Raw genomic sequence first — 27486 nt, 5'->3', positions numbered from 1 at the left:
GAGAGATACACGGGGGCCTGGACGGGGACTGCTTTCCCCAGGAGAGAGATACACGGGGGCCTGGACGGGGACTGCTTTCCCCAGGAGAGAGATACACGGGGGCCTGGACGGGGACTGCTTTACCCAGGAGAGAGATACACGGGGGCCTGGACGGGGACTGCTTTCCCCAGGAGAGAGATACACGGGGGCCTGGACGGGGACTGCTTTCCCCAGGAGAGAGATACACGGGGGCCTGGACGGGGACTGCTTTCCCCAGGAGAGAGATACACGGGGCCGGACGGGGACTGCTTTCCCCAGGAGAGAGATACACGGGGGCCGGACGGGGACTGCTTTCCCCAGGAGAGAGATACACGGGGGCCAGACGGGGACTGCTTTCCCCAGGAGAGAGATACAGGGGGCCTGGATGGGACTGCTTTCCCCAGGAGAGAGATACACGGGGGCCGGATCGGACTGCTTTCCCCAGAAGAGAGATACACGGGGGCCGGATCGGACTGCTTTCCCCAGAAGAGAGATACACGGGGGCCTGGATGGGACTGCTTTCCCCAGGAGAGAGATACACGGGGGCCGGATTGGACTGCTTTCCCCAGGAGAGAGATACACGGGGGCCTGGATGGGACTGCTTTCCCCAGGAGAGAGATACACGGGGGCCGGACGGGGACTGCTTTCCCCAGGAGAGAGATACACGGGGGCCGGACAGGGACTGCTTTCCCCAGGAGAGAGATACACGGGGGCCTGGACGGGGACTGCTTTCCCCAGGAGAGAGATACACGGGGGCCTGGACGGGGACTGCTTTCCCCAGGAGAGAGATACACGGGGGCCTGGACGGGGACTGCTTTACCCAGGAGAGAGATACACGGGGGCCTGGACGGGGACTGCTTTCCCCAGGAGAGAGATACACGGGGGCCTGGACGGGGACTGCTTTCCCCAGGAGAGAGATACACGGGGGCCTGGACGGGGACTGCTTTCCCCAGGAGAGAGATACACGGGGCCGGACGGGGACTGCTTTCCCCAGGAGAGAGATACACGGGGCCGGACGGGGACTGCTTTCCCCAGGAGAGAGATACACGGGGGCCGGACGGGGACTGCTTTCCCCAGGAGAGAGATACACGGGGGCCGGACGGGGACTGCTTTCCCCAGGAGAGAGATACAGGGGGCCTGGATGGGACTGCTTTCCCCAGGAGAGAGATACACGGGGGCCGGATCGGACTGCTTTCCCCAGAAGATAGCAATGTGGAGGCAGGACAGGGGCAGCTTTTCGCAGAAGAGTGATAGATACCTGAGGACCAGATGGGGGCAGCTTTACTCAGGCGAGAGAAATGCTTACCAGCTGCTTGTTGTGTTGTGGCAAAGGGCAAGGTGGGGCCCCCACATGCACCTTGTATACTGGGACCACCTGCATGCTGGAAGGAAAGGTGCAAATAAACCTAACTTGCACCGCCTCAGTAGCAGGTTTGGGGTTCAGTACGCCAGGATGGTTCCCGACTCGGAAGGTGAGAACCTGCAAGAAGGAGAAGGCAGATAAGTCACCTGGGCCTTACAGGACATGGTCCACACCCTTTGCCAGTCCTGCCCAGCCACCCAGGGAGCAGGCCAGGTTCCTTTGGCCTCCTGTCCCCCTTCTCTGCTGTCTCCTGGAGCTTCTCACCTGGTCCCAGAGCTCCAAGCACAGGATCCGGTATATGTACTGATCCTGCTTCCTGGTGGTGGACAGTCGCACCCGTGTAATGTGAATTGTCTCCCTGTTCTCAGCTTTCAGTTCCAGGAAGAATCTAGAAGGTTCTAAGATCCAAGGCCTTGGTCCCCCCTCAAACACCATCTCTTTCACAGACTGCAGTGTCACCAGGGCAACCTCCACCGGGTTCAGAGCCTGCGGACAAGAAGCAGTACCGGTATAATCGTCCAGAAGCAGCGCCAGCGTGCACATCTTTGCGGGGCATCCTTATTCCTCTACGGGTCTTAGTTTCCATCTTCTTCTGCACAGGCCCAGGATAAAATCCGAAGGCCTGTCCTTCCCGGGTGCTTCCCCCCTTTCTCAGAAGGCCCAGGCTCAAGCCCGGGTCCTCTCCCTTATTGCAGAGCCAGATGCAGGCCCTGACCTGTTTCTCACAAGCCTGGGTCCTCCCGCTGCTGCCTCAAGTACAAACTTATGGAGGACAGGAATATGCGTATAGTCGCCTTGAGCTACCACTGACAAATCCACATTTAGACACAAATTATCCCAAATGCAATCTGTCCCTTCCCCCGCCTTCTCATAGGCCCAGACCCAGTTCCTGCCTTGAGCACACATATTACCTGTACAAAAGGAGAGACCTAACCTCCCAAAAACAGAGCAGGGGGGCTTCTCACCCTCAGAGGCTGATAAGCTGCGAATGTGGCACTGGTGTGGAAATGCTCCTGGTACACGACGGCACTCACGGTCACCAGCGCATGTCCTGGGGAGTCTGCCATCAGCTGAATGCTGGAGCAGAAAGCAGGGCCTGGCCTCCGACGACCTGCAGGCAAGGAAGAGGTTACACATAATCCCCGTTTCCAGTGGTGCCACGCGGAGTTACGTGGCAGGACACACAATCCCCACCCTGTCCCCTGGAAGACTTGCGCCACCACCGCAGGGCACGCAGAAGCAAGCAGCACTTCCTGCAGTGCATGCTGGGACACACACACCCCACCTGACTGCATAGACCTGCCCTAGGCTCTTCTATGACCGCTGTCGTTTGTGTCACAAGGATGCAATCATCCCCTCTTTGCTACTCCACTGAGAAACGTAGAAATAAAGCTCAGATATACACTTATAAACATTTTGCTAATTCAGGAATAAGGCATGACCTTTATTTCTCTACGGCTAAGTGGATTAACACAGAGCTGCAAGGTTTTACTCAAGATGGAATACGGCCTAGGAACATGACTGACTGATGAGAGCAAAGTTACTTTTCCCACATTTTCTAGGAAGGAAATGATATATATATATATTTTATATTTTATTGAAGTTTTCATATGCAATACAGTCTTAAAATAAGTGTTACAGGACATAACATGGAAAAGAAAAGATATTTTTAATTCTCTTCTCTAGCGCTCAGTGAGCAAGTAGGACACAGGCACAGGACTATTTCTTGGCACCTGGTAACTAACGTGAAAGATAAGAGGGCCCATCACACCTCGTAACCCATGATAGGGCCCATGTTATTGCTATGGAATTAAGCCCCTTACCCTCAATGAGGCTAAAGACACCTTGTTTGTCCATCTTGATCTGCAGAGGCAGCAGGGAACAGTCTGTAAAAGCCATCGTTTTCTTCGTCTCCTTATCTGTGTTATACATTACTAGTGGGACATCGATAGCACGCCCGACCTCCACATCAGCATGAACAGGATTCAACATCATCTTTGTCAGCTTCAGGATGTAAACCTGAGACAAAAAAGGACACAGGTCCTGCTCAGAGAAGCTGCAAGCCCTCGCCTCTAGCTGTGAGCACATCAGGAGGGACATTATATGAGGGCCAGCATCCAGCTGTGAGCACATCAGGAGAGACAAAAAATCCTGTTACTCAGAGAAAATTTGACAGTCAAATGGTAACCCTTTGATCTTATTTAACATTGTTAAATCTTTAACATCCTTAAGACAAGACACTAATTACAATATCAACAATAATATTTGTAACAGTCTTGCACACTATTTTAGGGAGTAAGTGAGAAATATCTCTGCCAAATTTTCCATTCTTCCTATGCCAAAACCTAATATACTAGTAATCTCTTCTACCTGGGATTCCTATCAAGAGGTCGATTCTTTGATAAATCTCTCAAAAATGAAACCCTCATCTAGTCCATTAAACCCATGTCTGACTTACTTATTAAAAGCTGCTTGTGATCATATTTCTCTTCCGTATGTTAAACTTATCTCTCAGTTCAGGTGTGTTTCCTGAGGCCTTGAAACAAACATCAATTTTGCCTATTCCAAAAAAGAAACTCACTGACTGGACTGATTTTTTCCAATTTCCAACCAGTTGCTTCTCTCACAACTATAGCAAAAAAAATCACAGAATCTGTTATTTTACTTCAGTTGTCAGAATATATTACCGAGAATTCCATTCTTCATCCTAACCAACATAACCGAAACACTACTGTGACCATCATTTGATACAATCAGAAGGGGTTTGGATTCAAACACAGATTCGTTTTATTAGACACATCCGCAGCATTTGACACACTGGACCATACAATCTTACTTAAATGTCTAGAATCACAGGTACGGTACTTCGATAGTTTACTTCATATTTACTTAATCGTCCACCAGAAATGAACATTGGTGTGCATAATTCAAACTGATATTTCATTCCTTCAGGTGTCCCACAGGGCTCTTCCCTCTCAGCCCTACTCTTCAATATATGACTACTTCCACTCTGTCGCCTTCTGTCCGGGTTGGGCGTAGATTTCAGAATCTACGCCGATGATATTCAATTTTTTATTCCTTATAATGCCTTCTGGGATAGCACATTACCTTTTGTCACTCTTTGCATAAAATCTGTGAACGTTTGGTTATCCCATACTTGCCAGAAATTGGACCCATCTAAAACTGAAGTCATACATTTAACCATTATTCCAAATTCACCTTATCGTCCCCTGAGCACATTAAAAGTCGATGGCCATTCTACCTCAATAATGCAAAAAGCTTGAAACCTTGGTGCAACACTAGATGCAGAGTTGCTGATGACCCATCATATGTCTCCAGTTGTTAAATCCTCAATCTTTAAAATCCATTTATTGAAATGGTTAAAGCCTTTCCTTTTCAGAGACGACTTTCACTCAGTTTTACAAGCACTGCTTCTTGCTGGCCTAGATTATTCAGTGCCCTATATATAGGCCTTCCGGCTAATACTATCGTCCTCTTCAATTAATCCAGAATGTGACTGCTCACATATTAACGAACTCTACTCATCGCGAACACATTACACCCATCCTTTGATCTCTGCATTGGTGACTCATATCCTTTCGTAGCCAGTATAAAATTCTTATAATGATTCACAATTTGATACATAAACAGTTGTACTATCTGGTTATGTACAACTTTACACATTTTCAAACCAGGAAGACACCTCTGCTCGGCAAACAAAAACCTCCTAGATATTCCTACCACCAAAATAACCAGACTTGACCTTACTAGAAAGCGTAGCTTCTCAATTGCTGGTCCCACTCCCTGCAATGCACTGCCTGACTCTCTCCGTTTAACATCTAACATTAAAGAGTTTAAGAAACGTTTTAAAACGTATCTCTTTAAAAAGGCTTTTGACAACACAGGCTAATGTTTTTCTTTCCCTCTTTTTATTTATTAAACTGTTATTTTCTGAGGCATATTTTGGATGCAACTTCCTTTTTGTAAAACTGTTTGTTGATTGTTTTAATGTTCTTAATTTGGCCTTATAATGTAACATTGTGAATGTGACACTGTAAACCGCCCCAATCGATATTTCTTGAAGGGTGCAGTATATAAATGTTTTTAATAAGAGCATCCAGCTGTGAGCACATCAGGAGAGACATTATATGGATGCCAGCATCCAGCTGTGAACACATCAGGAGAGACATGAGTGCCAGCATCCAGCTGTGAGCACAACTGGAGTGTTTCTGTAACCGCACTATTTAGTCAATCAAAAAGTAGCAGACTCCCTTCTTTATCCTAAGATATCCCTGAGCTCTCTGGCTCTCCCTACCCCACATAGGCTGAGGTGGGAGCAGTAAAGTAGGTGAAGGGTCAGAAAGAGGAGAGGGGACACACCTTGATCTCTCCATAGTGGAAGGGATTCATCACATCTCGGGCCTGGATAACAGTCTGCCCTATGATCACGCCCGTTGTTACCACACCTCTCACAGTAACCATGGCAACACTGTGATTGGATGAGATCCAAGTGAAATTGCCACTGCCTCCTTCAACCTACGGGGAAAAATAAAACACGAAAATATTTGTGCTGACTCTAAACAGGCCACGACCATTGATGTAGCCAAACCAAGGTACAGCTCACAGTGACCCGTAAGGATGACCGCAGCCAGACAGAGGTACAGCTCACAGCGACCCGTAAGGATGACCGCAGCCAGACCGAGGTACAGCTCACAGTGACCCGTAAGGATGACTGCAGCCAGAAGAGGTACAGCTCACAGTGACCCGTAAGGATGACTGCAGCCAGAAGAGGTACAGCTCACAGTGACCCGTAAGGATGACCGCAGCCAGACAGAGGTACAGCTCACAGAAGCCCACAAGCCCACTCGAGGACAAAGGGTCGTGGCCACCACCACACTGTGGTATAGCACACAGTCACAGAAGTAGAGCCCATCATAGGAGATAGGGTCACAGTTACTATCATCATGCACAGGTGCAGCCCTCAGGAGCAACAGAGGCATGACTGCCACACTGAGTTAAATTGTCTGTACTACAGTCAATCACAAGGCATCATCCCCGCACGGAGTATGGCACAGTGTAGATATAAGGGGATTGCTGCCAGTGCTCTTATCTGTGCCCAGATCTCATCTTCAAGCATTCACATTAAACTGCTCACACTAACTATGCCGTACCTGGATCTGATAGCGATAAGCAACTTCCCGGTAGTGGTGTGGGAATGCGAGGAAGCTAGGCAGTAGGATGATGGGAAGAAAAATCCTCACTTCCTGCTCATGAGAGATGGGGCTGGACAGTGGATGGAAAGTGCCATCCTGCAAAGAGAAATAAAGCTGCCTGTGCATTCCAGGAGGAGTCTGCCATGCACACATACTGCCCCACCACAGAACAGATGCAGCATGGATAGTAGTGCAAGCTTCCCTGACACACACACTGCCCCACCATAGAACAGATACAACATGGATAGTAGAAAAAGCTTCCCTCACACACACTGTCCCACCATAGAACAGATACAACATGGATAGTAGAAAAAGCTTCCCTCACACACACTGCCTTACTACAGAAAATATACAATATGGATTGTAGTGCAAGCTTCCATCACACACACTGCCCCACCATAGAACAGATACAACATGGATAGTAGAAAAAGCTTCCCTCACACACTCACACACACTGCCTTACCACCAGCGGCGGATTCACGATGTCGGACCGGACCGGGTATTCGCCACCCAAGCCGGCCCAGGACACATCATGTGGTCTGCCGAGCGCGGCTCTGTCACGGCCGCACACGGAAGACCATGTGACTGGACCGATCGGCCCACCGGGGGATGCCCAATCCCCCGATAGGCCAATCCGCCTCTGCTTACCACAGAACAGATGCAGCATGGATAGTAGTGCAAGCTTCCCTCACACACACACACTGCCCCACCGTAGAACAGATGCAGCATGGATAATAGTGCAAGCTTCCTTGACACACACACTGCCCCACCACAGAATAGATACAACATGGATAGTAGAAAACGGTTCCCTCACACACACTGCCTTACTACAGAACAGATGCAGCATGGATAGTAGTGCAAGCTTCCCTCACACACATACTGCCCCACTGTAGAACAGATGCAGCATGGATAATAGTGCAAGCTTCCTTGACACACACACTGCCTCATCACAGAACAGATACAACATGGATAGTAGAAAACGCTTCCCTCACACACACTGCCTTACTACAGAACAGATGCAGCATGGATAGTAGTGCAAGCTTCCCTCACACACATTGCCCCACCATAGAACAGATGCAGCATGGATAGTAGTACAAGCTTCCCTCCACACAGTCCCACCATAGAACAGATACATCATGGATAGTAGTTCAAGCTTCCTTCACACACAGTCCCACCATAGAACAGATGCAGCATGGATAGTAGAAAAAGCTTCCCTCACACACACTGTCCCACCATAGAACAAATTCAGCATAGACAGTAGTACAAGCTTCCCTCACACACACTGTCCCACCATAGAACAGATACATCATGGATAGTAGAAAAAGCTTCCCTCACACACACACTGTCCCACCATAGAACGGATACAACATGGATAGTAGTTCAAGCTTCCCTCACACACAGTCCCACCATAGAACAGATGCAGCATGGATAGTAGAAAAAGCTTCCCTCACACACACTGTCCCACCATAGAACAAATTCAGCATAGACAGTAGTACAAGCTTCCCTCACACACACTGTCCCACCATAGAACAGATACATCATGGATAGTAGAAAAAGCTTCCCTCACACACACTGTCCCACCATAGAACAGATGCAGCATGGATAGTAGTACAAGCTTCCCTCACACACACTGTCCCACCATAGAACAGATACATCATGGATAGTAGAAAAAGCTTCCCTCACACACACTGTCCCACCATAGAACAGATACAACATGGATAGTAGTACAAGCTTCCCTCACACACACTGTCCCACCATAGAACAGATACATCATGGATAGTAGAAAAAGCTTCCCTCACACACACTGCCCCACCATAGAACAAATGCAGCATGGATAGTAGTACAAGCTTCCCTCACACACACTGTCCCACCATAGAACAGATACATCATGGATAGTAGAAAAAGCTTCCCTCACACACACTGCCCCACCATAGAACAGATGCAGCATGGATAGTAGTACAAGCTTCCCTCACACACACTGTCCCACCATAGAACAGATACATCATGGATAGTAGAAAAAGCTTCCCTCACACACACTGTCCCACCATAGAACAGATGCAGCATGGATAGTAGTACAAGCTTCCCTCACACACACTGTCCCACCATAGAACAGATGCAGCATGGATAGTAGTACAAGCTTCCCTCACACACACAGTCCCACCATAGAACAGATGCAGCATGGATAGTAGAAAAAGCTTCCCTCACACACACTGTCCCACCATAGAACAAATTCAGCATAGACAGTAGTACAAGCTTCTCTCACACACACTGTCCCACCATAGAACAGATACATCATGGATAGTAGAAAAAGCTTCCCTCACACACACTGTCCCACCATAGAACAGATGCAGCATGGATAGTAGTACAAGCTTCCCTCACACACACTGTCCCACCATAGAACAGATACAACATGGATAGTAGAAAAAGCTTCCCTCACACACACACTGTCCCACCATAGAACAGATACAACATGGATAGTAGTACAAGCTTCCCTCACACACACACTGTCCCACCATAGAACAGATACAACATGGATAGTAGTACAAGCTTCCCTCACACACACTGTCCCACCATAGAACAGATACAACATGGATAGTAGAAAAAGCTTCTCTCACACACACACTGTCCCACCATAGAACAGATACAACATGGATAGTAGTACAAGCTTCCCTCACACACACTGTCCCACTACAGTGCAATACAGCATGGAGAGTAGTGCAAGCTTCCATCACACACATACTGACCCACCAATGCACTTACAAATAACTCAGCTCTGAAACACTCATCTCTAGAAAAAGATACTAAGAGCAGCCCTGGTGCTTCTCTGTCTTTGCTGAGCCTGCAGCGAGCCTTGCCAGCCCCCACCTGTGTCAGGACTCCCATTAGCGTGGCTCTAATGAAGGTCACACCGTCCTTCTTAACAAGGAGCAAGTGATAGGAAGAGTTCACAGAGGATGCCAGCACGTCAAAGTACATATCAGGAAAGAAGGCCTTGATCCTTATATTCTGTAGAAAGAGACACAAGAACCAACACAAAGATGATTTTACAGTACCGCTTACTGCACTGGATCCCACGGAAAACAAAACCTCAGATCCTCCCTCTCTCCTGCTTTCCCCCATTCTCTAAAGGTCGCTACGTGCAGGGATAGGAGGATTACATCTGCTGCATGCCAATTTGTATGAGCATCCACCCAAAGTGGAAGAATCTCAGTTGGGCATGGAAATAAAGATTGGCATTTGCCGTGTTCCTCTGATTGAACCCTGCTATCTCTCTGCCTCCCAGGAGTTGCTCTGCAGGGGCAAAATTTCCACTCTGGCAGACTTAGCTGGCTAGATCCGTTTCACAACTGCCGTCTAAAGCAATAATCCAGCAGCACTTGCACTTGTTACAGGCTTTGCACCAATGATCTTAGCAAAATATAACACAGAGGTTTGCTTTAATTTATGCTGTGGGAAAGAATGCCGGGCAGGGACTTGCATCTGCTTTTTCCATATCAAACAACAGGCCTAGATTTGAAACTCCAAAAGGAGGTGCGATGCAAGCTCCCACCGACCTCAGCCCGCCCCTGGGAATGCCTCTGCAGTATGTGGGTGAATGTAAGCATGTTGCAAAATAATCTGCAGATTTCAGCTGCAGGGAGGCATTCCATGGTAAAACAGTGCCAGCTTTGAAAAATGCAGGAGGCTCTTAACAGTTTGCTTGTCCTGCTGTTCTCTCTCTCGTAGATTTCCATGCAGAGATCACATTTACACCTGCCACGTACACTTTCCTGCTGTTCTCTCACTCGTAGATTTCCATGCAGAGATCACACTTACACCTGCCTCGTACACTTTCCTGCTGTTCTCTCACTCGTAGATTTCCATGCAGAGATCACACTTACACCTGCCTCGTACACTTTCCTGCTGTTCTCTCACTCGTAGATTTCCATGCAGAGATCACACTTACACCTGCCTCGTACACTTTCCTGCTGTTCTCTCTCTCGATTCCATGCAGAGATCACACTTACACCTGCCTCGTACACTTTCCTGCTGTTCTCTCTCTCATAGATTTCTATGCAGAGATCACACTTACACCTGCCTCGTACACTTTCCTGCTGTTCTCTCTCTCGTAGATTTCTATGCAGAGATCACACTTACACCTGCCTCGTACACTTTCCTGCTGTTCTCTCTCTCGATTCCATGCAGAGATCACACTTACACCTGCCTCGTACACTTTCCTGCTGTTCTCTCTCTCGTAGATTTCTATGCAGAGATCACACTTACACCTGCCTCGTACACTTTCCTGCTGTTCTCTCTCTCGATTCCATGCAGAGATCACACTTACACCTGCCTCGTACACTTTCCTGCTGTTCTCTCTCTCGATTCCATGCAGAGATCACACTTACACCTGCCTCGTACACTTTCCTGCTGTTCTCTCTCTCGATTCCATGCAGAGATCACACTTACACCTGCCTCGTACACTTTCCTGCTGTTCTCTCTCTCGATTCCATGCAGAGATCACACTTACACCTGCCACGTACACTTTCCTGCTGTTCTCTCTCTCGTAGATTTCTATGCAGAGATCACACTTACACCTGCCTCGTACACTTTCCTGCTGTTCTCTCACTCGTAGATTTCCATGCAGAGATCACACTTACACCTGCCACGTACACTTTCCTGCTGTTCTCTCACTCGTAGATTTCAATGCCGAGATCACACTTACACCTGCCATGTACACTTTCCTGTTCTCTCACACATAGATCACGCAGAGGTCACTCTTACACCTGAAAGTACACTTTCGTGCCATTCTCTTGCTTGTAGACCTGCACTCCAAGGTTACACTTACACCTGCTACGTACACTCTTCTGTTGTTCTCTCTTTCATAGACCTCCACCCTGATGTCACACTTACATCTGCCACGTACACTTTCATGCTGTTCTCCCTCTCGTAGATTTCTACGCTGATTTCATACTGCCTTGTCACTTCCAGAATCCATCTGCCTCCGGGGACCACAACAAACCCTAAAGGAAAGAAAAGTCACATGCTTCACGTCAGATTCAGAGTATGTTCCGAGACCTCAGGTTGGCTCCAGAACTGAATTTCCTACCATGGCCTGTGCCTTAGAGAAACAGATCAGGAAGTGACCCCAAACACAGAGGCACACAGGAAGAAACTGGAGCATCCTCGGAGCATCAACCACGAAGCCACTAAAGAATCCAACTCTTTTATTCAAGCTGCACCTACCTAAGAATCCAGCCTCCACCACATAAATGGTGCAGTTGGGGAGGCGAGCAGCCCCCCGCATGTGCACATCTGAGGCGTATTTCAGGAATTATGACAGGCAGTGAAGAGGGGTAGTTCCCTAAATTACAGTAAAACATAGACACAGCCCCATCATCTCTCCACCTATATATCCCACCCTCTCTCCTTTACCCACCTACCCTATCCTCTCTCCCCTTACCCACCTACCCTATCCTCTCTCCCATGTATATCCCACCCTCTCTCCCTTTACCCACCTACCCTATCCTCTCTCCCCTTACCCACCTACCCTATCCTCTCTCCCATGTATATCCCACCCTCTCTTCCCTTAACCACCTACCCTATCCTCTCTCCCATGTATATCTCGCCCTCTCTCCCCTTACCCACCTACCCTATCCTCTCTCCCATGTATATCCCACCCTCTCTTCCCTTACCCACCTACCCTATCCTCTCTCCCATGTATATCTCGCCCTCTCTCCCCTTACCCACCTACCCTATCCTCTCTCCCATGTATATCTCGCCCTCTCTCCCCTTACCCACCTACCCTATCCTCTCTCCCATGTATATCTCGCCCTCTCTCCCCTTACCCACCTACCCTATCCTCTCTCCCATGTATATCTCGCCCTCTCTCCCTTTACCCACCTACCCTATCCTTTCTCCTCCCTCTTTCCCATGTATATCTCACCCTCTCTCCCCTTACCTGTCTACTTTATCCTCCCTGCCCTTCCTCATATACCCAGGTAGACGAGAGAAAGTGATTGCTATTCCTGGGAGTAATAGAAATTAGATTTACTTTATGGGGTCTGCCAGGTACTTGCAACCTGGATTGGCCACTGAGACAGGATTCTGGGCTAGATGGTCTTTAGTCTAACCAGCATTGTCAATTCTTATGTTCTTGTGTTTACCCTATCCTCTCCCCTCTTCAATCTTATCTTCTCTCCTCAGCTCTCTCCTCTCCCATCTTCAATCCTATCCTCTTCTCCTGAGCTCTATGCTCTCCCCTCTTTAACCCTATCCTTAGCTCTATCCGCTCCCTTCTTCAATCCTATCCTCTTTCCTCAGCTCTCTCCCCTTTCCCATGGGCAACCCACCCTCTCTCCTGTCACCTGTCTATCCTATCCTCTCCCCTCTTTCCCCTGCGCAACCCACCCACTCTCCCCTTACCTGTCCACCCTATCCTCCCTTGTGTACACTATCTTCTACCCCCTTCCCATGTATCCTATTCATTCTTCCCATTCCTTTACATACCCTATCCTCTTTTCCATGTGCAACCCATCCTCTCTCCCATCTACCCTATCCTTCCTTTCATACCTTATCTTCTACCCTCTTCCCGTGTATCTTATCCAGTCTCCCCATTTCCTCACGTAGCCTAGCTCTCCCTTGCCCCATGTACCCTGTCTTTCCCCTGCATACCCTATCCTCCTCTTTGCCTTGAATACCCTTAGCACTGAAGGATACTTTTATAAATAAACACCAGATTAACACGTCCCAGTTGCAGCGCCGTCACCGTTAGGGTCGTGGTATCCAGTTGTGCCACAGACATGTTAGGATTACCCCCTGGTGCTACCACCTGATCCTGCAACTGAAGATCATAATGCACCAGGGGTAACTCCATCTCTGCAAGACATGGAGACAGTAAACAAAAAGCGTCAGTCACACACCGCGACAATCCTCTCCACATTCAGCATTAGTACCACCCCGACACTCTCTTTATCCAGCAGCAGTCACGCACCACGACACATCCCTCCACTTACTGCTAGTCATTCACCCTGGCACTCCCCCCACCTCTAGTGCTGCTCGCTGACAATTCAACCCGCCATGCCCAGAACCAAGGGTAACTCAATTTCTGGAGGCCAGGGAGAGGAGGACAGCAACACTTGTCCAGCCAGCAGCCTTTACTTTTTCAGCTTCCAGCTGGGACAAGAAGTGTCTCAAAGCTACATCAATATCACAGCCAAAGATTGCAATGCGAAAAAAATCGCAGTCCGCAGCTCTAGAAGAGACCCTCTGAACTGAAGCCAATACCTGTAATCTTTCCTTGCACCAGCTTCGTGACTCTGTACTTAATGTACGTCCCGACCAGCAGATAAATATCAACAGAAGGGATGAGGAATATGTTTTCCAGCACCAGGAGACGGACCATGGCAGCCTTAATACTCTGCGGGAACAGAAAATCTGTGCTACACTTCCTTATTCTGCTCTGGAGTTTGCTCCTGTTCCAATTCAGTCGGAACCAGGACTGGATTCTGGGGTCCTGAGCCTTCATTTGCAACTATGCAGGATTTTCCAATTGTATGCGCCCCCCCCCCCCTACCCAACTGACTTACCTCAGTCACTGCAGCGAGAGTCCTCAGTCTGTTTCCAGGTACTGGGGGTCCTTCCACCACAGGCCCTACATCCAGCCACTAATTAACCAAACTATGGAATGACTTGGATTCCCTCTCGCTGGGGGCTGTGAATGTTACCTCCACAGCAGCCCCTGACCCAGCCACTCCAAGGAGCAAATTGCTGGCCTAGGTCCCTCTGCATGGCTATACCAGTCAACCAGCAGGCCCTACCCTCTTCCTTATTCTTAATGCAGAGTCGCACAGCTAGGCACCGGCCTCACCAGAAGTCACAGAAAGAGCACATGACAGACAGAGCCACCTTTGGTAGCCCAGTGCACAGAACTTCTGCAGTCACAAGGGCTTGGGTGAATTTAGGAGATGAGGTATTAGGGGCTTGTTAGGGGTTTGAGATTGAGCATAAAGCAGACCTCGAGTCCAAGTTTACCTTGTAAATCATTTCATGGATTTGGACCTTCATGACACCAGCACCAGTCCGAATTCCTGACACCAGGATTCTGTCCCCTTGAATCTCTCGTGCTTCCATGAGGGCAATGTAATCTGGAGGGGTGTATTCTGCTTCTGAATACTTTAAAACCCTACAAACCACAGCACAAGTATTAAACCTGGACATCTCATCCCAGTCTCAAACTGCAGGGCATGGGTTCCCTCACCTCACCGCTCCTGGGGGGGATGGGTTTGAATACCCCCCATTCCCAGAGCTCAGATCCCCTGGGCATGCCAGCAGCTGTGTCCAGGGCTTCCAGGCACACCCGTCCCTTCACACCAAGAGACTGGGGCTCCTGGCCATGCTGGCACCTATATGCCCAGACGAGGCTCTTATATCTGCCCAGTGACAGCGTTTGGTTAAGTTTCCACAGCTAGAAGAATTAATTTTATTACCTAAGTGTGCTGGATTGTTCTAAGTTCTCGGACTCCTTATCCTTCACGACATTCCATTCAAAAGTGATCCCCGCCAGGCTGCTGAATGTGTTTCCTGCACCAGAAATGGAGCTCACAGTTAGATGCCTGAACTGCGGGACACGATGAGCACGGCTAGGCCCTTACTCAGACCCGTCAAGTCTCCTCTTCTCCCACCCAAGGCCGCTATCCTTAGCCCCTGCAAGGTGCCGGCAGCCTCTTTAATATCCCCCAGACACAATCCCTCCCTCTCCCCATCATATCATTCCCTCGGCCTAATCCCTCCCTGTACCAATCCTCCTCCTTCATAATTCCACCCTCCCCTCCCCATGCACACTCTCTCCATTAATCCTTTCCCCTCATTATCACTTTCGCTGCCTGATCCCTCTCTATGCCAATCCTCTTCCCCAATTCCACCCTCCTTTCCCCCAGGCACAATCCTTCCCTGTATCAATCCTCCTCACTTATAATACAGCTCCCTTCCCCCTACCATTCAGGACCCGATTCCTCCCTGTAGCAGTCCTCCCCCTACCAACCCCCCCCCGGGAACAATTTCTCCCTGTAACAACCCAAGTGCCATTGGGCTGGAGGGGAGCAGCAGCCACCGTCCCTGCAGCAGGTTTGAGCCCCGCTCCCGGCAGCAGCCACAGGGATAAGGATGTGGTCGTTGCTTCCTTGTTAGAGGAGGATGCTAAGAGTGAGAGGGAAGGACGGGGGCAATAAAAGAATGGGGGGGGGGGGAGGACACGTTTTGCTGTGCAGGTGCCGAGCAGTTCCCCAGGTAGCAGTGGGAGATCTTTAGCTTAGATTAACTGAGGTGTGGTAGGGAAGAAGGGTGGAGGGATGGGAAACGAGGAGGTGGTAGGGGATAGGAGACTAAGGAGCTGGGGGTAGATGGAAGAGCGAGAAAAGCTAGAAGATAAGAAGTGCCGGGCTGGGTCAGATCAAGGTCCCTGGAGCCCAGGATTCTGCCTCTGACCATGGCCAGTCCGGGTCACAAGTGCCCGGCGGATACCCTCATCGTTGATCTGAATAGAGGGAAGGGAGGGCAGAAAGTATTGGGGATTGGACCCAGGCCCGTAGCAGAGGGATAGAGCGGGTGTGGAGTGGAAGGAGAGAAAGGACCCATGCTGGGGAAAAGAAAGAAAATGTGAATGGGGGAGAGAGAAGGATTTTGGGGGAACAGAAGAGGGGAGGGAAAGAAGGAACCTGAGGAGAGCATGACGGAAAGAAACAGAAGAGAAAGCATTAAAATTTCCACCCTGAAGCCAAGAAAGAAATGGAGGAGGAGAGATGTGAAACCAAAAAGAGAAAGGGAGGAGGATGCCAGGGAGAGGAGAGAAGACAAGAGATTGAACTGCAGCCTTTAGAAAAGGGTTTACATTGGGCAAGGATTTTATGCATTCTTTCCGCTGCTAGTCTAAGGCACAGGGTTCCCAGAGGGAGGGGAAAGGCTCATCTGTACCGTTGTGGCCAGGGGTGGGAGGCACACTGGGCCCTGTGTTGAAAATCCCACCCTGTGGCGGCTCAGTACCTTCCTGATCTAAAGCTCTCACGGCCAGCTCCAGCGGCGAATTGTCCACATACAGCTCTCGGGTCCTGGAGACTATTTCAATGCTGTACACGACATCCACGATGGCTTCACACCGCAGCAAATGGCCAGTGACTGGCAAAGAGAGAAGAGATCCACAGTCCTCCAGGACCACAAAGAGCTCGTCCTGCACATCATCCCATAGGCACATCTGGCAGGCAGATGTTCTCATCACTATTACCTGAGCTCCAGGTCCCGTCCCCCCCCCCCTCTGCTGTACCATTTGGCATTTGAAACAGACTATGAGGCAGATGTGGCCCATAAACCCCCCCCCCCCCCCCCCCGAATCTGCCCACTTTACTTCCCAGTGCAATAACCACAGATCCCAGCCACTAGGGAGCCTCTGCATTTATCCCAGCTTTTATAGAATTTGCTGAATGCTTTTGGCTCCATCACCTCCTCCGGGAGGCTCTTCCCTGCCACCACTACCCAGACTCTGCTTCCATGGAGCTTCATCATGGACCCTCTTGTTTTAGAGCATTGTGGGTGCACTGAAATTACACCTTGCTGGGCTTTGACAGTCTCCCCTAACCCCCCCCCCCCCCCCCATCTAGCTCTCCACATGTTTTGATCCTTAAGCGCCATGTTGTAGGGATTTTGATTCAAACCCTGCCTCTCTTCCGAGAGAGAGCCTGCAGCCTTAAACACAGCACGGCAGGCGAGATTGGATTTTTTAGCAGGGCATAATGTGGCTATATATAGAGTCAGGGCAGTGATGTAACTGATGAGTATTTGACCATAATATCCCAGCACCGCTTTGGTAAGATGGGTTATCAGTTTAGCAAATATACCGATAGTACTTGGAGCGTTTCTCTTTTCACAAGAAAGGCTAAATTAGCTACACATGGGGGGGGGGGAGGTTTAGTAATGTCATAGGATGGTGTTGAGAGGATCCATCTCTCCAAAGACAGTAAAAATTCAGACCAAGGAAGGACAGAAGTTCATGCACTGCTGCCCTTCAGTCTGATTTGTGCAAGCTTCCACCTGGACATGTAACCCTCTCTCATTTTTTTGCTTTGCAAAATTTCCCACTGCACTGGTGCTGGTGAGACATTTTTGTTCACTCTTGCCTCAGCATGGAAAGAGGCAAGACAACTTGTCAGTATATGCAAAGAGGGGCCTGAGAAGAAGCCAAGCGTCGGGGGCTTGGAGACCTGGAGCTGTAGGCAGCGGTGGTTTGCTTATAAATATTCGGGTTCCAACAATGACACAGCTGATCTCTCTGGCTGTGGTCAATCATCAGCCAGGGCGCTGCAGCAAGGAGCTCACAGCTAAGCACACCCAACACGTGCAGACATCATCGCAGGTGGGCTGATGCTTCACACCGTGCCAAGGGGAGCAAAGGCTCCCAAACACCGCATCCACCTCAGGCCCGGGCTCAGTGCAGCAGACAGGGCTCGTCCTCGAGGAGAAATCCACCGGGTACGAAGCCCCAAGGGCTCTCTAAAGGGTGGGGGCCTTCAGCAGACCCAAACCACTGAGGCTGCCTTCTTTCAAGGTGCCAAGCCTTTTTTTTTTTTTTTTTTTTTTATATAAAGGTGGCTCCGCTACTTAATTTTCCCTTTCATCAGTACATCTTCCATGAAGGTACAGCCCAGTGCTACTGCAGCGTACGATCAGCAAGTAGGAGCAGTAGCTTTAGTACCCACCTTCATGAAACAATAACTGAGACATTTTAAACTGCATTGCTGGGGGATCTTAAGCTTCAGAGGGACGGTTGGGTTGGCATAGCAAAAAATAACATCTTAACTAACCAATTTATTGAGGGAGGAGCGTTCCAGGCCAGAGTCCACCTCACAGCAATCAAGCTATAGCTCTTCCCACCTTTTCCCAAGGATTGTAAGAGACCCTTGACCCTATCGTCAGTTTGTTATGTTTTGATCCCAATAGATGGAGTAGGTGCTACCAGAAAACCTGTCAAATTGACGAGCAGACTGTATTTTTCACGCTGTTGTGTGCGTGCTAGGCATGGGGAAGCCACCAAGCTTGCTTAATAACACTTCAGCAGCAGCATCAGCCATCACCCCACCCACGTCTAATTCAAGCTGCCGTCTACAGCGAAGCAGACATGCTTTCTTCTGGCTCATTGACAATGTACGTGCAGGAGCCCCACAGTCCGCGAGTGGCCGAGTGACTTGGCATGCCACCTACCTATCTCCTCTGCTATAATAATGCTGCTGAGTCTTAAGGGCTGGGTGGACTGTGCCGACAGAATGGCCCTCTGCGAACACAGACTGCTGTTCTCCTGCATTGGTGAAACAGATACTATATCAGGACGGGTGGAAAACCTAAAAAGAAAAAGAACATTTTCTTCTTCGTGTACAATCCCCCACTCATAGTCTAACCACCCACCCAGCCCACAGCCGATGACAGTTCTGCTATATCCAATTGCACACACAGACCTGATGGAGGGAGGTTATGAGCTATAGTAAGGCTCTCTACCTGCGTGGAAGGGAGGTCTGAATACTGGCCCCTGCCCTATGTGGGGGAAAGTACATGCTGTGCCAGAAGATGTAAAATTCCCCCATCCTGAGCAGAGCTAAGCATGGGGGTGGAATGAAATACACCTACTTCTGAATTTTCAAAACTATGCCCAGTTTTCTGGGAAAAGCTATCTGCAGAGGGGGGGGGGGGAGAAGAAGAGAGGTACACAGGAGCACAGGTACTTTTCCCCTGACAGAAGGTACCACCTCATAACCCCTTTTAGAACTGCAGGTAAAAATAGCCCGACTGCATCAAAAGGTACAGTGCTGAAAACTGCCCGACAGAGCTGGAGTGCTACAGGACCTAATGAAAGTCAGAGATGGGGCCTAGAGCCAGGACCATTGTCTTTAGCAGCACAACTCTTCCTCGGGTGGAGGTGGTCCCAGCACCAGTCTCTCCCTCCCTCCCCCTTTTTTCTCTTAACCAGAAGCATCCACCTCTCCTTCACAAAAAAGGAAAGCCTTGCTCATTTAGTTTCCTTTCACTGCTGCTGCCACTACATCCTCTTCAGTAAGATAAAGAGTAAACAGCTCGCTGGCTCCAGGGCTGGCCTTGATGGGATTGCCCCGTAGGTCAGACACATCAGTACTTGATACTCACCAGGTGTAACAACCTTCTTCAGCTTCTAGCAGGAATCCCACCCCCACATCTCTGGAGAAGGGCAGCAGCACCTTGGGCACATTGAGTTTGGAGGGGAGGGAGGGGGGCAGCAGACAGAGGAGGAGCAGCAGCAACCTGGGGCCCCCCACCTCCATATTTACAAAGGCAAAGCAAGGATAAGAGGGTCCCCAAGGAGTACTGAAAGCCTTCACACTCCACCCACGCTCCTGTCACCGAGGCAGTTTGTGACATCATCTCTTCAAAAACAAACAAGGTGGGCTGTCACAGCACGCAGCTGCTTGGAGAATCCACGTACGACATCACCAGCTCACAGCCTCCAAGCAGCCCGCGAGCGATTTCCTACACATCCACACGCGGAGCAGCCAGGGTTCAAATCCTACTGCTTCCAGCTACACCTGGGACCTTGGGCAAGTGGCATCACTTTCCAGTACCACAATATCTGCAATGAATAGGCCTAGGAACCTTTGTTTTCAGTTATCTTGATTTACCTAGGAATTTTATTAAAATAAAAACAGTAGGAAAATTGTTCTATTAACAGGAGAAAAGTCATTTTTCCATTGATCTGTTATAATATGGTAAATCCCAGGAAAAAAATGTAACTGAAAACAAAAAGCTCCCTAATCTGCATGAAAGGCACTTCTCATTGCAAGTGAACATTCAAAGCAGCTCTCTAGGACTTATTTCCCTCTCCAAGGGGGATTTGGATCTAACTGCAGTACCTGAATTGTAACGTGAGCCTTGAGCCGCGGCGTGGAAAAAGGAGAGTAATTCAATCAAAACATTCCAAGCGCTGGCCCAGTGGTGGGAACATCTATTAAAAAAATAAAAGGAGAGCAAGCTCCTTCCCTTGCAGCACCGGATAACCCAAGCTGGACTGAAAATAATTCTCCTCCACATCGCGCCGATGGCTGCAGGTTCTCCGGCCTTCAGCAGGAGCTGGGGGGGGGGCCTCAATTAAGACACAGCTCCCTGCAGTAAATTTACAGAACATAAAGTATAAACTCACCCCCCCCCCCCCTCCTTACATCCACAAACCCACACAGCCGTGCACAGGGAAGCAGCTTTATTTCAGTAATTTATTCGTGGAAAATCAAAATCTGTTACAAGGTTTTAAAAACAGCCTGGAGGAAACGGTCCTTTATTTTAAGAAGCAAAAATAAAAAACCATGTTCAGTTTCAGTGTCAGAATCCCAGAATGAGACCGTTCTTTATTCAATGTCATTTTACTACCCCCCAACTCACAAATCCCAGGGACTGAGGGCTGCTTTCCCTGCCTGTGGGGGGATCCCGTAAGTCTCAGTCCTGTCTGTCCCCCACCCCATGCACACACAAATGGCAGCAAATGTGGTACAGAGACCCACAATTTGGCAGCTTTCAGTCAGCAAAAGAAAAGCAACCCCAGCAGAAGGCAGGTGGCCTGAATTGAAGCTAACGGAAGGGGACTGCTTTGCTATTTGTACAGTAAAAAGGTAGTGAGGGTGGCGAGTCTGAGTGGCAAAGCCTGGCCCCTGATGACTGCTGCCAATTTAGGAGGGAGGAAAAAAAAAAAAAAAAAGAGGGGGGGAGGAGGGAATCCTTGGCCTTTCAGTTTGGGAAAACTCCATTTGCAAGTGAGTAAGGGCCACCTCCCACCCCCAGTTGGCCTTTCTAGGCGAGGAAGGTACAAGTAAAGCCCTAGCTTTCCTTTTGGCAAACTGTTAAAAGGCAATACCAGTTTTTCACAAAAAACATATTAGAGCAGAAAGAGGCTGCCAGCCCAGGTCGATCAGTAGTCAAGCTTCACTACAAGATGTTATTGCAATTAAAGAAAAAAAAAAAAGTAGTTGTGGTAAGCACAAAGATGAACACAGTCTTTACACTCTGTTTCCATTTCAGCAGCTCCCTGCCAGGGACAGGGAACAGCAAGCTCTAATGTGGGAATGTGTACACCTCACCCATGCTTTTGAGAAAAAAAAAACATTATTGCAAAACGGTTCATGGTTTCCTTTCCTCACGGTTGTTCTGAAGGCTTGGCCCATCCTTATGACCCTTTCAGGTGCTGGACTGGCAGTGGGCTGGACAGCCCTGGGGATGGCTGGGCTCTGGCACCTCTATAAGTTGTGCAGCTCTTGCAGGGTATCATCCAGCATTCGCTTCATGTTCAAGTTTTCCTCTTTGGTGCACCTCAGTTTATCTAATGCAAGAAACACACAAAAGCACAGAAAAGTACAAAATCAGAAACGGAGAGTAGTCCGAGGCAGGCTGAAGGCTGCCAAGCCACAGGGTCTCTCTCTGCTTACAGGACGTGTCAGCACAGTTCTAGTCCTGGGCATCCAGTGCTCTCCTCTCCTTAGACCAGACCCAAAGAAACCAAAGCTGATCAGTTTTTATCCAGATTCAATCTTCAGCATGACACCACCACAAGCCATCCAGCATCCTGTACCCCTCCCCTCAGACATGGACTGCAATTTCACATATTCTTGTACTCAGGTCTTGTGCCTTTCCTAGCTAAAGAGGTAGAATATTAAATGGAGACATAAAAAATTTGTACATATGGGATGGTATTGGGGTTCAAAATGAATGAGGACAAATCGGAATTGATGAACATATCTATGGAAGGGTCCCAATTTGGGGCAGTGGCCACCCAGTTACCATTTAAAGGGTGAAACAATGGATAAAATATCTGGGGGTGAGGTTAAGCCCCAATCTAACTCAACTGTTTGGATTAAACTATGATCCCTAATTAAGGCAATCCAACACGATCTAGATCATTGGGATCGAGCGAATTTGTCTTGGCTGGGTCGTATAGCGGCCGTAAAAATGACGGTCTTACCCAAGTTTTGCTATCTTTTCCAGACACTTCCAGTCATTATACCGGACCAAGCATTACGAATATGGCAAAGGAAATTATTTCGCTTTGTCTGGAAACTGAAACCACATAGGGTAGCCAGAACAGTCCTGTATAAAGATAAGTTACATGGGGGGCTTGGTTTCCCTAACTTACAGGCTGATTTAGTAAAGTCCGCGGGAGAGCGGATGAACGCCCGCTCTCCCGGCGCGTGCGATGCAGTATTCAAATTAGGTGGCGCGGTAGAAACAGAGAAAAGGAGGCGCTAGGGACAGTAGCGTGTCCCTAGCGCCTCCTTTTTGGACAGGAGCAGTGGCTGTCAGCGGGTTTGACAGCAGACGCTCAATTTTGCCAGCGTCTGTTCTCGAGCCCGCTGACAGCCACGGGCTTGGAAACTGGACGCTGGCAAAATTGAGCGTCCGGTTTTCGGCCCGACAGCCATGGGCTGAATTCAATTTTTTTTTTTTTTTTAACTCTTCAGGACCTCCGACTTAAAATCGCCATGATATTAAGTTGGAGGGTGCACAGAAAAGCAGTTTACTGCTTTTCTGTGCACTTTCCCGGCACCGGAAGAAATTAGCACCGACCTTTGGGTTGGCGCTAATTTCTGAAAGTAAAATGTGCAGCTTGGCTGCATGATAAAATGTGCAGCTTGGCTGCACATTTTACTTTCTATATCCCACGCGTATACCTAATAGGGCCATCAACATGCATTTGCATGTTGAGGGCGCTATTAGATGCCGCGGGTTGGACGTGCGTTTTCCTCCCCTTACTGAATAAGGGGTAAGGGAAAACGCGTGTCCAATAGCAGGACAACAGTGCGCATTGGAGTGCACTGTACTGTATCTGCCTGTTAATGTGGTATTATGTAGCTAATTTACTAGCGGTGGTGGGCAGTTGGCATTGTACAGGTTCACCTAAACCGTGGATAAAGATAGAGGGTATTGACAGGAGAACCGCCTTTAGTTTCTAGGGTAAGCAAGGGGAGCTCGCACCACTAACTACATTGAGTTAGTGATGCACACCTGGGTAAAATGGAAGAGAAACTTAATAGGAGATAGAACAGCATATCATTCTTATATAATCCATTGTTTCCAGCAGGCTTAGATAGGGCCTTTATTGAACGTTGGCAAGAAAAGGGGCTCACCACACTGGGGCAATTACAGAAAGATCATAAATTAATTCCATTTAGGGAGCTACAGGACTTGTATTCCCTCAACCAGGCGGATTACCATACTTACTTGCAACTGTCACTTTTTTTTTCTAGCCATAGAATAACTTCAGCGCAGGGAAAAACTATGTTTGTTAAATATTGTGAAAATGCAGATAAATGTGCGCAGGCCCATCTCTCGCTTATACATGTTATTGAATTCCGGAAAGGGAGAAAAGCCCAAGCACCAGATGAATTGGGAATCTGATCTTGCGGAACGTATATCTAAAGAGGAGTGGGAGAGTTGCCATATGAGTATAGGGAAAAGCTCGGTGTCTGCGAGTCTAAAGGAAAATGGATACAAACTGTTGTATCGTTGGTATTTGACTCCAGAGCGTCTACATAAAATGTCCATACAAACAACTGCATTTTGTCGGAGGGAGTGCAGCTCTATTGGCACATTTTTTCATATGTGGTGGGAATGTCCCAAAGTAGAACGCAAGTGCTTGAGGTAATTGACTATATTAGTTAATTACCTCAAGATGTCAATACCTCTAGACCCTAAGATGTGCTTACTACATATTGCACCAGCCATTGGCACAATCTGGCAAAGATCTTTGGTCTTGCAGGTGGTACTTGCAGTGAGGTGTGAGACTGCATATTGGTGGAAAAATCCTGAGACGCCAAAGATTGGCAATATACACTTACCCGGCTAGATAAGATCTATCACCCGAGTCATCTTACAGCCTTAAGGAACAACCAATTACTTAAATTTCAAAATATATGGGAACCCTACCTACAGGGAAAGGCCATTTCCTGCAGAATAGAGAGGCCTTGACCCAATGGTATTATGTTAATGATACTCATCACCTCTACAGTCATGCCCGTAGACCCGTATTAGTATCTTCTCAATACAACTCATACACTGTTGCGATACTGAGCACACTGGGGTGGGGGGAATGGGATATTAAAAGGGGATGTTGATGAGTCAGATGCAATACTATACACGAACACTTACAAATACCGTATACAAAGTTGTAATGCTCGAGTGATTTCACATTCTTGCTATTGTATTTTCTATGAATGCTCTTCATGATTTAACATGGACATGGTTAGCCCACTCGCAGATGACATCCAATATGGCGAATGAACAAGCGGACTTAATGTCATCACCAGATGGTTCAAAAAATATTCATATATTCATTTAAATTTGATGGACATATTAATGCAACATGTATGTCTAATATCTGTCTAAAACCAATAAAAAAATAAATAAATTCCTCCCAGCTGTTTCTCGAAGGTAAAATGTGGTCTTTGGTCAGCAATTTTGTTACTGATGTATACCTCTGCCACAATGTTCCAGCCATCTAGGCAGAGCAGCTAATTAAAGGCCTGAAATTTCACAACAGGAAGATCTTGCCAGTGCAAAGCAAAAAAAAAAAGTTCTCCCCTCCCCCCCCCCCCCCCCCCCACGAAGGCACGTCTCAAGTAAATCCCTTTCTCACAGGACAAGCAGGATGGTAGTCCTCACAAATGGGTGACATCGAGGATGGAGCCCTGTACGGAAAACCTTTCTGTCAAAGTTTCAACAAGCTTTGACTGACACTGGCACACTGGGTGCACTGAGCATGCCCAGCCTGCAATTATCCCTGTGAGCCACAGGTGTCTCCCTCAGTCTTCTTTTTTCCGCTCTGCAGTCAGCATAGCGGTTGGAGCTCTGTGAGGATTTTTTAACTAATTACCTCATGGAAACACTTAACTTTTCACTTCAAAAAACACTTTTCCCTGCACAGGTCTCCCTCCGCGTACGTTTTTACGACGCTCGGTGAGTACTAATTCTTTTTTTTCGGTCGGTTCCTGTCACTATCTTAAGGCTGTTAACTGACTGAAGCCTTCCCTTCCCCCATTTTTTCAGTTAGCTTTAAACAGCTTGCGAGTATCTCTGTGACACTCTGCTTGCTTATGCTAGTGGGGTAGGGATTTTTTCCTTAACTTTAGGACTTCTGTAGCTTCAAGTCCTTCGTTCCCTGGTACCCTCACGCAGTCGATACCCTATCGCTACACCGGGACCCTCCTAAACCGCCCTGGGCTTTTATATGTCATCAGCGCCCCTCCCCCCACGGTGCCCTGATGCCTTTATCCATGTTTTTTGCTTTTCAGTGCTACCAGGCTTTTTCCTCCTACGCACTGTTTTTTTTCCTTGGGCTTCCTCGGTGCCGTCCCTACCCGGATGCATGCCATTGACGCACACGCTGTTAGTCACTGCCATGCATACTCGGGTCGCCGCCACCGCTGCCCGAGACACTTTTTAACGATCCCAGGGTCACTTCATCGATGCCACCCCCCCTTTTGGGGATGCCATCGATACCCCATCCTCCCCACCGATGTCCAGCCCTTTTCCATCGGTGGGCATCGGTGCCACATCGATTCGTCGGTGGGCATCGATGCCGGATGGTCCCCATCGGTGGACATCGGTGCCGGATGGCTTGTCCGATGGCATTGGTGCCAGATGGCCGTCCGTCGATGGCATCGGTGCCAGGTCCTTTTGCATAGATGGACACCGATGCCCAGGTGTTTCATCCATGGGCATCTATGTTAGAATGCATCCATCGAGGGCAGTCGATGCCAGGCTGCTCCCATCGGTGAAATTCGATGCCCAGGTGGGTCCCATCGGTGGGTATCCATGCCGGCTCGATTCCGTGGATGGGCGTTGATGCCAATGCCAGCCTTATGGCTGGCATCGATGCCCATGCCGATTCCAGGACTGGCGTTGATGCCGGGATGGAATTCATCGACTGGGAGATCCATGCCATCGATTCCATACGTGTCCATATCGATGCCACCGACACACGTGTCTGGGGCACCGATGCCATGTACACTTGGAAATCTGAGTCTGTCCAAATCGATACCGTCAACTTCTGTGGCCCTATAGTTGATGCCCGTGGCCATGCCACAAACGGCATAAATGCCCGCCTCCATGCATCGATGCCCTCGACACCTCCGTTTTCCTTTGGTGTCCTTGACGCCCTATTGATTCGACTTCGACTCAGTCGATGCCGGTATCTTTTTCAATAACGGCAATGTTTTTCGATTATTCGATTCCACATCGTTTCAAAGATACCTATGCCACTGCTGTCAGTGCCCGTCACTGTCATCATTCTCCTGGCCAGTCATCGACGATTTTTCATACCCATTTTGATGATATCCTCGAAGCCCCTTAGGTTGCCTTCAATATCGTCAATACCGACATAGCACCGCCACATAATACCCTCGCCTCCTCACATTGCTCCACGCTTTGGGTTCTTTTTTAAGCCCCGTATTAGCTTAAGACACTCCATTGTGTCAGGAGCAGAGCAGGCGTGCTGACAGTTCGTCATCGATCGCCTTCCAGGACGACGAGGGCTTCCATCTCGGCGCTGGGGAAAGACCGGGCCGAGCACCGTGGCACCCATCATCGCCGACATCGTGATCGTCCGCCGCTGACGCCATCCAGCACATCGGTGCCATCCTTCTCCAGGCTGGACAACGCTCGGGCAGAGCGACATCACCACTGCCATCAGCACTGTTCCTACAGTTTTGGCAGTCCTTGGTGATCCAGAACTTCCGGATCCAGGTCCGACAGCTTCTGCATTGGCGTCACGACACATCGAGCCGCTGGGACGAGGGAAGGGAACATGAGTTCCGTTAGGGCTCCTCTGTTCCTGGCGTGCCCCACCGTCAAGTGGTGTGGGACTAT

General features: G+C 48.9%; 2 protein-coding genes across 4 annotated transcripts in view; both read right to left on the bottom strand.

The window, feature by feature from the left end:
* Window positions 1-20700, bottom strand: part of NUP210L (nucleoporin 210 like) — a 52293-nt gene extending 31593 nt beyond the window's left edge. Inside the window, exons 1-16 of one of the 3 annotated variants that reach the window (XM_029581987.1) lie at window positions 19753-20700; window positions 18820-18956; window positions 16612-16743; window positions 15060-15153; window positions 14605-14755; window positions 13858-13990; window positions 13291-13449; window positions 11818-11886; window positions 11485-11594; window positions 9460-9600; window positions 6553-6690; window positions 5762-5917; window positions 3205-3400; window positions 2347-2492; window positions 1646-1867; window positions 1325-1498 (exon numbers count right to left, since the gene is read on the bottom strand). In XM_029581987.1, the coding sequence (XP_029437847.1) occupies window positions 1325-1498; window positions 1646-1867; window positions 2347-2492; window positions 3205-3400; window positions 5762-5917; window positions 6553-6690; window positions 9460-9600; window positions 11485-11594; window positions 11818-11886; window positions 13291-13449; window positions 13858-13990; window positions 14605-14755; window positions 15060-15153; window positions 16612-16743; window positions 18820-18956; window positions 19753-19907 (2313 nt within the window). In that variant the 5' untranslated portion in view covers window positions 19908-20700. Of the gene's footprint in view, window positions 1-1324; window positions 1499-1645; window positions 1868-2346; window positions 2493-3204; window positions 3401-5761; window positions 5918-6552; window positions 6691-9459; window positions 9601-11484; window positions 11595-11817; window positions 11887-13290; window positions 13450-13857; window positions 13991-14604; window positions 14756-15059; window positions 15154-16611; window positions 16744-18819; window positions 18957-19752 lie in introns of those variants that run through there. The other 2 variants (XM_029581989.1, XM_029581988.1) reach the window with 2 other exon arrangements.
* Window positions 20701-20831: 131 nt separating this feature from the next.
* Window positions 20832-27486, bottom strand: part of TPM3 (tropomyosin 3) — a 39501-nt gene continuing 32846 nt past the window's right edge. The window contains exon 9 of the mRNA XM_029581991.1: window positions 20832-21946. Within this exon, the coding sequence (XP_029437851.1) occupies window positions 21864-21946 (83 nt within the window). The 3' untranslated portion in view covers window positions 20832-21863. The remainder of the gene's footprint in view (window positions 21947-27486) is intronic.

This window comes from Rhinatrema bivittatum, chromosome 16 (assembly GCF_901001135.1).
Source record: "Rhinatrema bivittatum chromosome 16, aRhiBiv1.1, whole genome shotgun sequence".
NCBI lineage: Eukaryota > Metazoa > Chordata > Amphibia > Gymnophiona > Rhinatrematidae > Rhinatrema > Rhinatrema bivittatum.
Note: the sequence above shows the minus strand (reverse complement) of the source record. Positions and strands in the feature narration are given on the sequence as shown.